This window comes from Fukomys damarensis, unplaced genomic scaffold (assembly GCF_012274545.1).
Source record: "Fukomys damarensis isolate Sample0158 unplaced genomic scaffold, DMR_v1.0_HiC HiC_scaffold_34, whole genome shotgun sequence".
Taxonomy (NCBI): domain Eukaryota; kingdom Metazoa; phylum Chordata; class Mammalia; order Rodentia; family Bathyergidae; genus Fukomys; species Fukomys damarensis.
Window position 1 is genome coordinate 20,454,161 of NW_022900946.1, and position 17,509 is coordinate 20,471,669.

At 50.0% G+C, this 17,509-nt stretch overlaps 1 protein-coding gene across 5 annotated transcripts; it reads right to left on the bottom strand.

The window, feature by feature from the left end:
• Positions 1 to 8,786: 8,786 nt before the first annotated feature.
• Flywch2 (FLYWCH family member 2) lies at positions 8,787 to 16,833 on the bottom strand. Of its 5 annotated transcripts, none has more exons than XM_010603572.3 (4): positions 16,706 to 16,833; positions 13,403 to 13,578; positions 11,549 to 11,940; positions 8,787 to 9,364 (listed from the first exon to the last, which is right to left on the bottom strand). In XM_010603572.3, the coding sequence occupies exons 3-4, from the start codon at positions 11,862 to 11,864 to the stop codon at positions 9,267 to 9,269; spliced, it is 414 nt and encodes a 137-aa protein (XP_010601874.1). In that variant the 5' UTR covers positions 11,865 to 11,940; positions 13,403 to 13,578; positions 16,706 to 16,833; the 3' UTR covers positions 8,787 to 9,266. The 5 variants fall into 5 exon arrangements, with proteins under 5 accessions (XP_010601874.1, XP_010601872.1, XP_010601876.1 ...); XM_010603570.3 differs by having other exon boundaries at positions 11,549 to 11,944; XM_010603574.3 differs by lacking the exon at positions 13,403 to 13,578.
• Between the last annotated feature and the right edge of the window lie 676 nt (positions 16,834 to 17,509).

A 17,509-nucleotide genomic window follows, 5' to 3' on the forward strand; every position in this document is an offset into this window, starting at 1 on the left:
GGGCAGCGGCGCAGTTCCTCTGAAGCGCTCCTCCGGGTCTTCCCTTGGAAGCACCGAGCGGACGGCCGGGCCAATCAGCGTGAGGGGGCGGGGCCCTCCGTCGCGGAAGAGCGGAACCAATCCGGGATTGGGCAGCGGCGACAGGGGCGGGCGGTGGCCAGATTGACTGCAGGGTCCCAGGACCGTGGGCGTGGCGGAGGGCGCTCTCAGCACGAGGAGGCGGGGCAGGTGGGCTTGCTGGCCACCCGGGACCCTCCCCAGGATGTGACTGCGCTTACGGAGTGGACCTTGGGCTCACATGTATCCTTAGGCCGGTCACTCCCCTGAGCCAGGGGTCAGAAATTTTAAAAATCTCTTTGAAGCCTTCAAATGATCCCCTCGCTTCAAAGGCTGGGAAATTTAAGATTCAAAATAAATGATAGTGGGCCGGGAATTTGGCTCAGTGGTTCTGCTACCTGCCTTGCAAGCACAAGAACCTGAGTTCGATCCCCAGTACCCAAACAAAATCAAAAACAAAAAAATAAAATAAATGATAGTAACCTGTTATAACCCTAACTAAAAATCCATATGTAGATATTGAGGTGAGTAAGCAGGGGGAGGGGAAAGGTTTCTTAGGCCCCAAAGCCAACCTAAAAATGCACAAAGAATAATGCAGAAAACCACAATTTGACACCCATCTTGGTAGTAATGGATCTGGGCAAAAGTCATCAATGGCCGCACAGTGGAGAGTGAGAGTTTAATAAAACAAGTACTTGCACAATCCAAGATATCTCCCTAAAGGGTCCTTAATGATGACAAAGGGAGATATTAATTTTACAGTAGAGAAATGGTCCTCAAAGTATAATCTGGGGGCTCTTGGAGATCCCCAAGACTTTCAGGCAGTGTGCAAGGTCAAAACTATATTCAAAATCGTTAACCTTTCAAAGTTTCATTCACTTATAAGTGTAAAATGGAATATTCCAAAAAGGCTGCATGATGTATAATATAACAGACTGTGTGTAGGAGCAGATATGAGAACTGCAGTTTTTTTGTTTTTGATTTTTTTCTTCAGTACCAGGGATGGAACTCAGGACCTTGTGCTTGAGAGGCAGGCACAGTGCCACTGAGCTAAATACTCAGCCCATGTAGTTTTCTTTTAAACTGGCATTAAAGCTGGACATGGTTGGTCGAGGGTTGGTCCGGGGGTTTAGCTCAGTGTTTCTACCGCAAATACTGGGCAGGGGATTTAGCTCAGTGGCACTACACCTGCCTTGCAAACATAAGGTCCTGAGTTTGATCCCGGTACCAAGAAAAAATAAAACAAAACAAAGAGATTTTCAAAAATAGTAAACAACAACACTTTTTCTATTTTGCTTTTTGTTTGGGAAACTACTGTAATTTTCATAAAATATGTTAGCATATAAAGTGTTTGTTAGTGTTACATTTTTTAACAGCTTTCTTGAAATACAATTCTCATATCATGCAAGTCATCCATTTAAAAAGTGTGCAATTCGGTGAGTATATTAGTTTTCCCATTGCTGGACTTAATACCAAACACCCACCGTTTAGAGGAGGAGAAATTTAACTTGGCTCACGGTTTGCGGGGCTTTAGTCCATAAGGAGATGACTCCAAGGCAGGAACATCATGGTGGAAAGGCTTGGACGAGCAAGCTGTTAAATTCATGGCAGATAGGAAAGCAGAGCAGAGGGACAGTGCCAGAAAGAAAGGGCTAGGAACCAGATACAGACCCCAAAACCATGCCTCCTTGACCCACCTGGACACACTCAGAAGTGTGCTCCACCATTCCCCCAGGCCAGTCTCAAAGCCGGTCAAGTTGGGGGGGTGCGTGTCTACACTAACTGCCGCAGTGACTGTACCACGACATAGTCACAGAGTTGTGTAACCATCCCCACAATTGCAGAACCCTTCTGTCACTCCAAAAAGAAACTTTTAGACGCCACTACCTGCTATAAATTGAATGTGATTTATCTCCGATGGTTCCTGTGTTGGAAGACTGGCTCTTGTTGTGGAAGTATTAAGAGATGGTAGCCGGCGTGGTGGCGCACACCTGTAATCCCAGCACTCAGGAGGCTGAGGCAGGAGGATCAGTGCGAGTTCGAGACCAGCCTGGGCTACACAGTGAGTTCCCGGTCAGTCTCAACTACATAGTGAGACCCTGTCTCAAAAAACAAAAAACAAACAAACAAAAAAAGGGATGGTAGAGCCTTTTAAAAAATAAGGCTTAATGCAAGGTAATTAATTAGATCATTGAGGTCATCGCCCTGGGAAGGGATTAATGCTGGTCTCAAGGAGGGAAATTCTCTGGAGTGAATTGGTTTCCTGAAGAATGGCTTGTTATAAAAAGAATGAGCCTTTGTCTTGTGTGATGGCATGTGCCTGTAGTCCTAGTTACTTAGGAGGCTGAGACAGGAGGATCACTTGTGCCTACAATTTGAGATCAGCCTTGGCAACATAGCAAGACCCTTTCAAAAAAAAAAAAAAAAGTAATCTGTGGCATCGCTCCTCCTCCTGCCTGGCAAATTCAAAGTCCTGAGATCAATCCCTGGTACCACACACACACACACAAAAAAAATTGAGGTTGGGGATTTAGCCTAGCAGCAACTCACTTGAAAGCACAAAGTCGTGAGTGTGATCCCTGGTACCAAAAAAAAAAAAAGTGAGTGTTACCCCTGAATTTCTTTCTTTTTGGGGGGTACTGGAGATGGAACTCGGGACCTTGCGCTTGTGAGGCAGGCGGTGGAACCCCTGAATTTCTTTTTGTGAATCTCCAAGTGAACTTTTCTGCACACATTATCACTATTGTGACGCCATCTGCCATAACACCCACAGGGCAGCCAAGTGCAACCATACTCTTGATCTTCCAGAACTGTGAGCTAAACACATCTCTTTTCTTTACAAATGTTCCAGCCTCAGATATTTTGTTACACCATTGGAAAATAGCCTAAAACACTTAACGATTTTCTTATTCTCTCAATTCTAAGCAACCATTACCTGACACTACCGCTATCCCAGAAGGAATGTGATACAGCTCTCTACCAGACAAAATGGCCCCAACGGTCCTACATTCTAAAACAGCTCCTGTTGCTAAAATGGTTCCCCTTATGGAAATGAGCCATTCAGGAAAAGTGAAACCCACCCCCCTCTGGAGAAGCAAAACCTAACTTGTTGCTCCACCCTCCTACCCTCGGGATCCTCCCCTTCCAATCACCCAGCATTCTGGCATTCTGTTGCCTGCCCAACACCCAGACCAATTCTCAATTCTCACCACTACTACACCGCCCTATATAAACCTCACCCCAGGTGGTCTCAGGCTCTCTCTTGCCATTGCTTGAGAGAGCCTGGTAGCTCTTTCCCCCCAATAAAGCCTTGCCTTGGGTGCTCCTGATTTGGCTTGTTTTCTTTCAGTATGAAGTGATATCTCAAGTTTAACTGTATTTCCCTGATAGATAATGACATTGAACTTCTCATGTGTAATCTTCTTTGGAGAGCTGTCCATTCAGAATTTTTTTTTTTGTTTTGTTTTTTTTGAGACAGGGTCTCACTATGTAGTTGAGACTGACCTGGAACTCACTATGTAGCCCAGGCTGTTCTCAAACTCACAGTGATCCTCCTGCCTCAGCCTCCCGAGTGCTGGGATTACAGGCACGCGCCACCACACCCGGCCACCATACAAGTTCTTAATTTGGAATGATGCCTATCTGATTTTTTCTTTTGTTGCTCATGTTTTTCATGTCATAGCTAAGAAATCATTGCCTGTGAAATCACTGCCTAAACCAAGTTCATAAAGATTTACCTTTATGTTTTCTTCTGAGAGTCTTGCCGGGCGTGGTGGCGCACGTCTGTAATCCCAGCACTTGGGAGGCTGAGGAGGCTGAGGAAGGAGGGGCACTGCAAGTTCAAGGCCAGCCTGGACTACATAGCCAGACCTTGACTCAAAGAAAAAAACGAAGTTTTGGAATCAGGGAATATGCATCCTACAGCCTTATTCTTTTTGAGATTTATTTTGTCTGTTCTGGGTTCCTTGAAGTTCCATTGTCATCCGTCAATCTTTTTGAGGCTGAATTGCTATAATTTGACATCACTGAGATTATAGAAATAATTGGCAGGTGTCCTTGCTTTTGTCACTTAACTTTATAGAGGAAACATCCCCCCATATTATAAACTTACTTTCCAGGGCTGGGGATTTAGCTCAGTGGTGCCGCCATGTGCCTTGTAAGCACAAGGTCCTGAGTTTGATCCCTGGTACCCCCCAAAACTAAAAACCAGAAAATAAACTTCCTTTCTGTGTGATGGGTTACTAAATTTAATAGTTTATTTTATTTATTTTTTTGTGCTACTGGAGAATCAATCCAGGGCTTTCCACTAAGCTACATACATAGTTCTTATTTTATTTTATTTTATTTTATTTTTTAAGACAGGCTCTAGCTAAATTGCCCAGGCAGGGCTAGAATTTCAATCTTTCTGCTTTCTGATGGAATTATAGGATGTGCCACCACACACACATAGTCATTTTCTTAGATGCTTTGTTTCAGAGTTTTGCTATTACAAACTTTTCTGTGATGTCTGGCTTTACTTTTTTTGAGGCGGGCGATCGAACTCGGGATCTTGCGCTTGCGAGGCAGGCGGCAGCACCACGGAGCTAAATCCCCGGCCCTCTGGCTTTATTAACATTTGGGGAATGTTAGTGAAAGCATATGTGAGATTGCTCTGTACAAACCTTGCACAGTATTGCCGGGTCGATCGGCCCTCGTCCAGCGCACAGCCCCGGACCCTTGTCACCCTTCAGCAGCCCGGGGCGGCGGGGACCCCGCTGGCTCTGGCCCAGCCCCTCCTCGGCGTCTCCGCCGCCCACACAGCCGCTCATCCTCCAGCCTCCCGCAGCCTTGGACCCTGATCTGCGCCTCGCCTCCAGCCCCGGAGGCCGCTGGCTGCCTCTCCAGCTCTTCACGCTGCGAACCTCACGGACCCCAGTCCACAGCGATCCCTGGCTGGTGGTGCTGAGTTTCTGTTATGGGGTGCGGGGTTGTGGGGATTCGAGAAGCAACAGAAGTGGTAAACTAAAGAATGAAAGGAAAAACAGAGGCAAGGTTTTGTAAAGGGAGAGGGGAAGGATTGAAGGGAAGGAGGGAATGGGGAAAACATTAAAATATATACAGGTACAAATTCCCTGATGACGGTCATCGTGTCCGTCAAAAGCACACCAAAACATTCTAAAAATAAAAAATATGTTTGAAATAGAAAAAAGACAAAGAAAAAGAAAAACGAAAGAGTACCGGGGATATAGCTCTGCGGTGCAGCGCCTGCCGGGCAAACGCAAGGCCCTGACTTCAGTTACCCGTACGGGGTGTGGGGGAGCGGTAAACTGTAAAATGCACAGCCTCAGCCAGGCATGGCGGCACACCCCTGCCATCCTGTCACTCTGTGAGGCCGAGGCAGGAGGGTTACACATTCAAGCCCATCCTGGGCGATTTGGCGACTTAGCGAGAGAGGCCCTGTCTCAAAGCAAAGAAAACAAAAGCATAGTATTTTGGAGGCTGGCACAGCACGGGAAAATAAAGCAGGAAGGAGGGGCTGCAACTCGTGGTGGAGATCATCTTAGTGGGCAGTCGGCCGCTGCAAGGTCAGTAACCCCCTGCTCCGAGACGCCTGTGACGCCTGAGCTGGGGCGGGGGAGTCCGCCGCGCAGGACAGACCGCGACTGCGAGGCCAGGACCGCCCTCTAGGTGGCGCTCACGGCCTGGATACCGCGGAGGCGCCAGACGACCATCGAGTGGGCGCGCCCTCTAGCGGCCGCCGGGGACATCAACCAGCCAGAGTCTCCAGTCTGGGAAGTCTGGAGGCCAGGGCGGAGCTCTCCAAGTAACGCAGGAAAACGCTTATCCAGGAGGAAACCGCGCAGAAGTTTTGTGCTCAAGGGCGAAGTGAAGGATGCTTTCTTCTCCTCCCTCCTCTTCCTCTTTTCTTTTCTTTTGCTCTTAGAATTGAGCTACATCTCCTTTTACAATTTTTTTTTTACTCTGACAGGATCTCTAAATTGCCCAGGTTGGACTTGAATTTGCGATGGCCTGCCTCAGTCTCCCGGATTGCTGGGGCTGCAGGTGTTGAGTCACCGCGCCCTGCTACTATTTCCTTAATAATAGCATTACGCCAGGCGTGGTGGCGCACGCCTGTAATCCCAGCACTCGGGAGGCTGAGGCAGGAGGATCGCTGCGAGTTGGAGACCAGCCTGGGCTACATAGTGAGTTCTAGGTCAGTCTCAACTACATAGTGAGACCCTGTCTCAAAAAACCAAAAAGAAAGAAAAAACAATAGCATTCCGCCCCTGAGAGCTCTCAGTGCCTTCTCTGAGGGCAGTAGGAGGACCTAGTGATCCCCCCAGAGCATATGGGGAGTCCATCCTTCCATATAAATAACGGTGTTGTGACAGGGTCTCACCATATAGTTCAGGGTGGCCTTGAACTCAGTGATCGTCCTGCTCCAACCTCCCGGATGCTGGGGTCACAAGTATATACCGTCACGACTGGCTGATGCTGCTTAATTTTGAAAACATGCTTAAGATATACACGGGAGTAAAAATAGCCTCTTTATGAATGGTGTTGGGAAAACTAGTTATCCACAGGCAGAAGATGGAATCTAGACAAAACAGGTAAATGAAAATCACAGGTGTAGGCAAGGGCTTTCTGAACAGAACCCCAGTTGCACAGGAAATAGTTCTGAGAATCAACCAATGAGGATCACATTGAATTTAAAAGCCTCTGCACAGCAAAACAAGCAACCCACAGTGAAAAGATACAGAGGGCTGGGGATGTAGCTCAGTGGTGGCATGCCTGCCTTGCAAGTGCAAGGTCCTGACTTTGATTCCTGGTATGGAGAAAAAAAAAAAAAAAAAAAGATAACCTACAGAATGGTAAAATTTTTGCCAGTGATTCCTCAAACAGGGGATTCATTATCTAGAATATATAAAGACAAAAAAAAAAAAAAAAAAGCCGGGCATGGTGGCGCACTCCTGTAATCCCAGCACTAGGCAGGTTGAGGCAGGAGGATCGTTGTGAGTTCAAGACCAGCCTGGGCTACATAGAGAGTTCCAGGTCAGTCTCAACTACAGCAGATCCTGTCTCAAAAAACAAACAAACCAAAAAAAAAACAACCCCCCCAAAAAAAACCCCAAAACCAAAGACCCCAAACCCAAAACAACTAAAGCTAGAAATTCCATTTGAACAGGCTATTCTTCTAGGTATCTTCCCAAAAGTGTTAAATATATCACCTTACAGTGATACATACATACCCATGTTTATAGCGGCAAATTCATAATAGGTATGTGTTGGAATAAGCCTATATGTTCATCAACAGATAAAGAAAATGTGGTATTTATACACAATAGAGTACTAATCTATAAAGGATAAAAGAGTCATTTTTAGGAAAATAGATGCATCTTGAGATTATAATGTTAAGTGAAAAAAATTAGACATGTAACTTTAAATATTTATTACATGGTGAGAAACCCAGGGTAAAAATGAAGAGCACAACTAAGAGGTGGATAAGAAGACGTAGGGAGATAGTTCATTCTCAAAGGGGAAGGGAGGGAAGGGATGAGAAAAAGAAACTAGAACGTGCTGGGTACATGTACCAACCCCACACGAGGGATGTAAATATCTCGCACCGTAAATGTGCATGCACACACACCAGAGCCTGGGTATGGCGGCAGACTCTTGCAATCCCAGCACTCGGATCTCTGAGTTCGGGGCCAGGCTCGGCTACAAAGTGAGTTCAAGTTCAGCCTCAACTACATAGTGAGACCCTGTGTCAAAAAATAAAAAAGCTGGGGCTGAGGATTTAGCTCAGTGGTGCCGCCACCTGCTTTGCAAGTAGGAGATCCTGAAATTGATTCCTGGTACCAAAAAACAAACAAACAAACAAACCCCCCAAACCAAATGAAAAACAAAGGAATGTGATCAATAGATGAATACATGAGGGGAGGGAAGGGAACAGGGATGATAAAAGGAGTTAAAATGTGTTATGTACATGTGCCAACTCCTCACAAGGAATAGAAACATTATGCACTACACACAGGTACTAGTAAAGTAAAATAAATTAAAATTTAAAAAAAGAAAAAATGGTGGTACACGCCTGTAATCCCAGCAGTCTGGGAGGCAGAGGCGGGAGGATCTAAAGTTTGAGTCCAGTCTGGGCAATTTACTGAGACTTTGTTCCCCTCTCACCCCAAAAAGGCTGAGGAAGGAGATTAGTGTGAAGGCTCCAGATTCAATCCCCCGGTACCACAAAAACAGAAGCAAACCACCACAGGGGCTCCACATCCTATTTTTTAAAAAATAAGGCTTATTTGTGTCCATGTGCAGATTTTTAAAAATCTTTTTTTTTTCTTTACTTTTTATTTTCAGAGGCAGTTTTCAAAGAATAAGGGCCATGAGGTGAAGGGACTGGAGGAACACGACCACTGCCATCGTCTCTTCTCCAACAGCGGCGATATCCACAGGCCCGGGAGGCCTTGGGTTCCTCAGAATCTCCAGAGCCTCCAAACCTCCTGGAAAGAAGCTGAGGGGCTGCTCTGTCCTTGTGCCAGGATCTTCTGCAGGCCACCTGAGCTGCAGGCTCACCCCTTCCTCAGAACATTCTGGAGCCACCCTTTTCAGTAGGGGGCTTTGGGCTTGGGAGCCATCAGGCTGGGAGGCGTCCTGGAGGCCAGACCCTTGGAAGGAAGGAAGGGTGACACAGTGGCAGAGTCTGGGGCCCAGAGCAGAGCTGTCCCTTCTTTCAGATCAAGGGCTCCAGGAGGGGAACTTCAGGGTCTCAGGGTCAGTGGCTGGTTTTCCAAGCTGAGGGGGCCCAGGGCAGTGAGGTCTTGGGGTTGGAGACCCCAGGTCTTGAACTCATAGCAATCCTCCTGCCTCAGCCTCTGAGTGCTGGGATTACAGGTGTACACCACCACGCCCACCTTCCTGGAATGTTTAAACCTGTCTATCTCTGATGGAAAATACCATACAAGCTTTTATTCTTTTGATTTTTTTTTTTCCTGCTTACAAAAGTAACTTACATTTGATCTAAAACGTATATATGGGTCCAGGGATCTAGCTCAGTGGTTCCACGCCTGCCTTACAAGTGCAAGGTCTTGAGTTCCACCTCAAGTACTGAAAAAAACATTTATATTTACACAAGGTTGAGCGTGAACGAAGAGGCTGAGGGAAATCTGTGGTCAGCAGAACTCGTAGCCCAGTCAGATGCAGGTAGCACTTGGCTCCCCCGGTTGCTAAGGTTCCAGGGAAACGCTGGGCACTGCAGCAGAGTCTTCCCCGTGTACCACAGGTGCTGCCCCTGTTAATCCACTGTCTTCCTTGGCACCTGCATCTGTAAGAGAGGCAGCACAGGTGTCAGGTTGGTGGCAAAGGACAGGAGACGGGTATCCCGGAGTCTGCCTGAGCCCCTCCCACGGACTCACTCTGGCCCTCGCCCAGACCAGGGCACATTCCTGGGCTAAAGCCTCTGCTGCCGATTTAGAGAAATTCATTGCAACTCCAGGGACACTACTCCCTAAGGCTGCCAACCCAGGGATACCAAGGCCACTAAAGTCATTTCTCGGAAACTCTGGCCTGAGCAGAGGTGCCTCCCCCACTCCCTGGCTGAGGCAGTGCAGAGATGGGGCAGCCCACAGGACAGGAGGCTTGGAGGGGACAGTGTATGCTTAGCTGTCTGTCCCAGTCTCCCACAGGTCGGGGGACCACAACCTCCACCCTGACTGGCAGGAGGCGGGGGTGGGGAGAGTAGCAGTCTCTGGAAGGTTCACAGTGACAGCCGGCAGGTCCAGAGGGGCTTGAGGCCAGGGCGTGGGCGGGTTCTTCCGATGCCCAGCACTGTCCCCAGGCATGGGTACCTTAGCAGGATATGGAGGTGGGGGGTCCCGAGACCCCCAAAAGCTCTTCATGTCGGGCATCCTAGGGTCTTACTCAGCGTTAAGCAATGGGGCCATGAACTCTATGAGCTCAGGCCGCTCCCCCTAAATTTCCATGAGGGATGTGAAACACCGCCTTCACAGCTGCCCTGTTAACTGACAGGGACCCCAGGGTCCCCTCCTTTCCTTGTGCTTAGCTTCCAGGTGGGTACCAGGGCCCAGGCCAATAGCTTTTATTGTCCCCATCTCCTGAGGCCATGACAAATCCTACTTGAAGCTGGGGAGACACACAGGCTTATCTTCCCACCCACTGGATACGGCCCAAGGCACCGAGCACAGAACTGCAAGAGTCCACAGAGATGTTCCTGGGGACAGCCACCCCCACAGCGGACATGGCCCGACGTGGTCACAGCACATGCACACTGTCCAGTCAGCCCGGAGTCTATCTGGCCAGACATCAGGAGGCTTCCCACTCCAGGGAGGTCCGGGCTGGTGGCCCTCACTGACTCTCCTAGCCCCAGTGACATCGAGAGCCGCAGAGACTGAGGTGGATGCTCCTGGTTGGAAGGGTATCCCAGCAAGCGCATCCTGCGCCCACCAGCCCCTAGCCCCTCACTTCCCCTCCACAGTCCCCCAGCTTCCTCTACACCAGCAGCCCAGCCTCACCCCTCACCTCTCTCTCCTGTTTCTGTCCTATGCGGAGGACACCCACTGTCCCCAGCCCATTGCTTTTGCTGCTGGGCTCCTGATTTCCACGTCACTGCTCTGTGGAAACCTGAGCACCTTGCAGCCAGAGCGAGCTGTAGAAAGAGGAGCAACACGTGCTCTCTGCTGCCACCCTACACTGTCATACTCCCCCCACCACAGCGGGTTCAGTGCAACCGAGGTGCAGAGCTGCGGGAAGAGGTGGCGGTGCCCAAGGTGCAGCTACCCCATGAAGCGAGGGCAGTGAGCTTGCCTGGTTACTGCCTGCCCTTTGCAGTCAACCTGCAGCTATTTTAAGGCCTTGGAGCCTGAGCTGTACTTCTGGGAGGCTCTAGGAAGAGTGAGGCTGGAGAAGAAGAGGCAAGCAAGGGAAGCAGCCTAGAGAGAGGCTGGCACAAGGCCACCAGGCCTGGGGCAGGGCCCTGTCTAGTCCCAAATCCCAGTGGGAACACAGCTTCTGCTCAGGAGACAGAGGCTGCATGAGGGAATGCAGGGGTGGTCTGCACTGGCCACGCGTTAGTTCTACAGCACGTGGAAGGAGCTTATGAGCCCAGGCCTCAGGGACACTTAGCCTGTAGCCTTAGCCCACAAGCAGCTAGCAGCCCCAGCACCACTACTGGTGACAACCCCACCTCAAACTCCTGTATGGAGCAAGGCATGTGGCAGTGAGGAGTGCGGAAAGGACTTGGAGGGGACAGGGCTACCTTGCAGGACTGGAAGGGACCAAATCAGGGTCCTGGGCCCCTCCAAGGGATGGCTGGCCTGCACCCATAAGCCCTGTGCTACCTGCTTCCTGCGCATGCTCAGAGGAAGTAGGGGAGCCAGGAGGGTCAGAACAGAGGGAGCAGCAGGAACCCGGAGCAGGGACCAGCCGTGTGGGTAACTCTGACAGGAAGCAGTGTCCCTGACGGGGGCTAGTCGGATTTCCACATCCTCACCCAGGTCCAGCTTGCTGTGTTTCGCCTCAGGCTCCTGGGGGGCTGCCTCGATGGCCCGCTCAGCCTCTGGGTGGGTCTTGAGGAGGGCTCTGGCCAGGGTGGCAGGGCCTGGCGCCCCCAGGGACATGACACAGTGCACCCCTTTGCGCTTGGCTCCAGCCACCTTGGTGCTGTCTTTGGAAGTTGTCAGCAGGACCAGTTTGGAGAACTTCCGGGGGTTTCTAGGGACTGCTGGGACAACATCCATGCCAGGCTTCAGTGATGGCTCCAGGTTGCTCTTCAGGCTCTCTTGCTCACTGGACGTGGGCAGGGGCATCCTGGGACCCTCAGGCCACACTCAACCCCAGCAGTATTCCTCCTCCTCCTTGGCCAGGAATCTGCCAGTCTGGGATCTGGCTAAGAGAAGAGGCAAAAACCCAGTCAGTGGAGGAACCCTTGAGCCTGGGGCTCATGGACCTGGGGGAGCCGGGCATGGTGGCACACACCTGTAATCCCAGCATTTAGAAGTCTGAGGCAGGAGGACTGCTCAGAGTTTGAGGCCAGCCTGGGCTAAATAGGGAGACCGTTTCAAAAAAACCAAAACTATGCTGGGTGCGGTGGTACATGCCTATGATCCCAGAATTCGGAGGTTGAGAAAAGAGGCAAAAATAAACAAACAAATAAATAAATGAAATGGACCTGGATTGGAGCTGGGCCAAATGATCTGCCTCAGTGTTCCTGGGGCTGGGAGGCTGGGGAGAGACCCGATAGAAGGAACTAGGGGCCCTGGGTTGATGCTTCTCTGCTGTTCCTCTCCTGGGGCCTTGGGGATATCACCCCCCCACACCCAGGCCTCACCTTCCCCATTTGTGAACTGTGCCCAGTAAACACCCCTCTCCACGGGCTGGAAGGAGATAATGCACTAATAACTGACCTTCTCTGTGCCCAGCAGAGAGGCCATGTCCTCAGCTGTTCCCTTTAACTTCCAGTCCCTGGCTATCCTTGGGCCATTGTGTTTTTTGCTTTTTGGGTTTTTTTTTTTTTGGTACTGGGGATCGAACTTAGAACTTGTGCTTATGAGGCAGGCGGCAGAACCACTGAGCTAAATCCCTGGCACCTTGTTTTGTTTTGTTTTTAGACAGGGTCTTAGCATGCATTTCAGGGTGGCCTTGAACTCACTATGTAACCCAGGCTGGCTTTTAACTTACAGTGATCCTCCTGCCTCAGCCTCTTGAGTGCTGGGATAACACGTGGGTACCACCAAACCCAGGCCATTCTTATGAACCCAGGCACTTTACAAATGCTTGCCAGGGTAGAGGCAGATTCAGAGCTGTTTCCACACATCTGAGGTATCTCATTTGTATAATTAGAAACTGGTACTCCTGAGCCTGGGAGACTGGTCAGTTAACGGCCCCTCCCACGATGGGATGCTACCCTTCACTTGGTGACCAGAGCAGCTGAGAGACACCCTGCTGACGCTGTGAAACCACAGCACTGAGAGTTGGCCAGGGCAGTGGTACTTCCTGGGCTCACAGAGGGTTGGGTGCCATCTTCAGAGGTGGAGACTCTACTTAGGTGCTCATTTTCTCCACCTGTGGGCACAAAACGCACAGGCCAAGGTAGATTATCTACCTTGCTCCACCTGCGTTCAGCCCATTCCGCCTCACTAGTGACCTCGGGTGCCAGAGCCCCGAGGATCAACTCTCAGCAAACATTTAGCCGGCACCTTCGGGGAAGAAAAGGGCCGGCCGGAAGCCCTGCCCACAGATGCGCGCTTCCTGATAGCTGATTGGCTCCAGAGCACGTCCCTCCACCGGCAGCCCGCCCCTCGGCGCTTGCCCTCCGCGCCATTGGCCTGACGGGGGATGTCTTCACCTCGCATTCTCCTTAGGTAGGTAGGTTCGTGCCGGTCCCTATCTGTCTGCGTCCCGGGACTCCAAAAATAATGGCTTCTTGTTCAGTCACCATGCAGTTCCCGCCGGGGCTCTCTCTTGAGTCTTGGGTAGGCCTGGCAGCAAGTTGCGCTCTCTGCTGCGCTCCCAGCCCCGTTGCTGGGGCAAAAGAACAAGAAAGGGTCCAAAAGGGACATCAGGCTCATCTCAAAGTAAGAGTTCAAATACTAAAGTAAGGGGTAAAATGGACCTACATTATTGACTGAGTTTCCAAAGAAAAGTCAAGAAAATTAGAGTACCGTAATAGCCTAAAACACAGTTAGTGATGAATAAATTGAATCTAGTGGTATCCCTAAATCTTGATTTAAATCTTGAGATAGGATCTTGCTATGTAGTTCACACTGTCTTGAAGTCACTATGTAGCCCACGCTGACCTCAGACTTGTAGCAATCCTCCTGCCTCAGCTTCCTGAGTGCTGGGATATGGGCATATGCGACCATATCCAGCCCTAATGTATACATTTTAAAAATTAAATTCTTTTTTTTTTGGTACCGAGGATCAAACTCGGGTCCTTGCGCTTGCAAGGCAGGTGAGCTAAATCCCTGCCCCCACTTTTTTTTTGTTTTTTTGAGACAGGGTCTCACCATGTACCCCAGGCTGGTCTCGAACTCACAATGCTCCTCCTGCCTCAGCCTCCCCAGTGCTGGAATTACAGGCATGTGCCACCACGCCCGGCTTGAAAATTAAATTCTTAGTCAAGGTCCATTGAATAAATAGACTTTAAGTGAATCATAATGGGTGTGGTGGTACATGCCTGTAGTACTAGCACTTGAGAGGCTGAGGCAGGAAGATCACCATGAGTTAGTTACAGGCCACCCTGGCCTGTATAGTGAGTTCAAGGACAACTTGAACTACATAGAAAGACCTTGTCCTAAAAAATAAAAATAGGGCCAGGGATTTAGCTCAGAGGCACAGAGCCTGCCTGGCAAGCTCAAGGTCCTGAGTTTGATCTGTGGTGCCAAAAAAAAACAACAAAGTGAATTAGATCTTCCATAATTATTTTTTAAAAGAGAAGCAGAAATGAATTAAAAAGATTAAAAGGCTTAACAGTTCCCTTATTTCACTTACTGCACATTGTCTCCCCAACTCTGCAATCCAGTGGCTTGCCATTGCTGAGATTCCAGTCACTCAGTTGCCCTAACCAGCTCTCATGATGTTGGTCATGACCAAGGAGACCCAACAATATCAAGATAGCCCAGTGTAGACTTAAGATCCTATTTCATACAATGTTAGGAACTGGCAGGAGTCACTCATACACCATCAGGTCTGTGGGAAGGCAGAATAATGGTCCTCAAAGATGTCCAGATCCTCCTACTCCCTGGAACCTGTCAATATATTGTCTTATTGGGCAAAAGGGCATAAACATTGCAAGCAACTAAAAGTTGTTCACCTCACCAGATTATCCTAGCAGACCCAGTGTAATCACTGGGGTCCTGAAAAATAGAAGAAGGGATAGGGTATAAGGAGAGTGCTTGTCTAGCATGTGTGAGGCCCTGGGTTGAATTCCTAGTCACCACACACACACACACACACACACACACACACACACCCTGAAAGTAGGAGGCAGACGAACCTGAAAGAGTGAGGGTGAGAAAGAGGACAGTGAGACGGATGTAACGATGGAAGCAGGGTCCACTAGAAAAGGCTTTGAAGATGGAGGAAGGGGATCGACCATAAGCCAAGGAGTGCAGGTTGCTCCCACAAGAAGCATGGAAATAATTCTCTCCAAAGCCTCAAGAAGGAAGGCAGTCCCACCCACATCTTGATTTTAACCCCATGACCTCTGACCTCTAGAATGGTAAGATAATGGTTATATTTGGGGTAAGGGGATCCAGCTCAGTGGTTCCACCACCTGCCTTGCAACGCAAGGTCCTGAGTTTGATCCCTGGTACCAAAAAAAAAAAAAAAAAAAAAAAGAGGTGGTAAGTACGTGCACCAACTCCCCACAAGGAATGTTATCATTATGTACTGCAAACATGTACCAATAGGGCCGGGGATTTAGCTCAGTGGTTCCGATGCCTGCCTCATAAGCACAAAGGCCTGAGTTTCATCCCCGGTACCAAAAACAACAACAACAAAAACCCCAAAACAAAACAAAAAAGAATTCAGAAGAAGAACTTCTGAGGCTGGGGATTTAGTTCAGTGGTGCCATCACCCGTCTCACAAGAGCAAGGACCCAAGATCGATCCTCGGTACCAAAAAAAAAAAAAAAAAAAAAAAAAAAAAAAAAAAAAAGTACCAATAAAAATAAAATATTAACTAAAAAATAGTTTTAAGCCACTACATTTGTGGTGATTTCTTATGGTAGCCATAGGAAGATAGTACAAGGTCCAATCCTTGTATCGATGAGATTTTAGAAGCCTGGAACCTCACCAGGTACCTTAGGTGGGTCAACAGAATTACCTTCCTATGCACCAGAGATACTAATGTCCACCAATTCCTGGGTCCTCACCAACCAGGACAAATGCTTTACTCTCGCTCAGCTGGTTTCACTTGTGTAATGGGAATTGGGGTGAATTTAGCAGAGGTTTAGAGAAAGGTAAAGTAGTTGTTTGCCGTTTGTAGGATAAGGACAGCTGCTCTTCATATCACGGCGTTTGTGCGTGGAGAGCTGTGATTGGACTGCTGATGGAACGCTATGACACTTAGGCTCGCAGAGCATAGCCTCTCAGGGAGATTTAAAAACCCTCCCTCCAGGAAGGTCAGGAACTGTACTATGCAGAGCGCAGGGCAGAGCTTCCCCAAAGTGAGAATTTCAGTTAGGGCTCCTCCTTCCCCTAAGCTCAAAGGCTCAGAATCTTAGTCTCCTCTTCCCTTACCTAGTGCGACTGCGCTCAGATGGCACCGACCTCCCTTTCTTCTACCAAAGCCACCACCTCCTGGCTGAGCCCCTGGGGCGTCTCCCCTCATCCCTGATCTCAGGCCTCCAACTCGCTGCCATACGCAGAGACCTCGGGATTCAAAAACCGGAGGGGACCGGGGCGGGTACTGGATGGCCGCTTCCAGTACCGCGCAGGCATGGTCATGGGAAGGCAGGTGATGTGGGGCTCCCCGATCTGGGGGTGTCGGGCTGTCTTAGGGTTGGGCAGGTGGAGCGGGGGAGAGGGAAAAAGAGATGAATCGTGGGTGGCCTGAGCCCAGGGCGCAGGGCTGAGGTCCCTTCCAGCACCATCCCTGCGACCCATCAGTCTGCCCAGGACCCTCCCGCCCACGGGCCCGTCCTCACCGAGGCAGGTGGGCCTTCCCTCTCCTGCGGGTCCCTCGGGCTCTGAAGGGGTGCCCAGCCTCGGCTCCCGCCGTCACCTCAAACTGAGGTCACGGTGTGAGCACGCGCAGCAGGACCTCAGGGGCCCATTCCTAGGTGGATTCCGCTTCTCCAAATTTTCCAGGAGCTGAGCGGAGCTGACCGCCCGACCAATCGGCGTGCAGGGGCGGAACCATAAAAAAAGGAAAGGTGAAGACGCCAGGGATGTAGCTCAGTGGCGCAGCGCTTGTCTGGCAAATGCAAAGTCCTGAGTTCGATCCCCCGTATAAAAAACAAAAAAACAAAAAAAGTGAAAGTGGTGGGGCCAGTACTGAATTGGGTGTCATCGCAGAGGGGTGGAGCATCTGCAGGACCAGCGCCCTGGATTCGTGTTCTGGGCCGGGTTGCGCTGCTCTGAAGTGGGGGTGGGGGTTAACTGAGACCGCCCCCCCCCCTTAGTATTGGAGTCCAGCTCCCCGCGGAGGAAGCTGGAGCATTTGTCTCAAGTCCTTACTGGCCATCGGTGCTTTGCTGAGTGAGTAGAGGGATTGTATGTACCTGGTCACTGAATCCACTGGATTTTTCTGCCCAGCACCCTTGACAACAGAGCAGCTCTCACCGTTGGTCCAACCCTCGCCCATTAGTTCAGCCCTCTCCCATTAGTCCAGCCTTCCTCGGTGGGTCCATCTATAGCCCACTGGTCCAGCCTCTGCTGGCCCGTGGGCCACCATTAAGTACTTGTCATCCCGCAGCTGCCCTGAGTGCTGGGGACAGGGATGGCCCCAG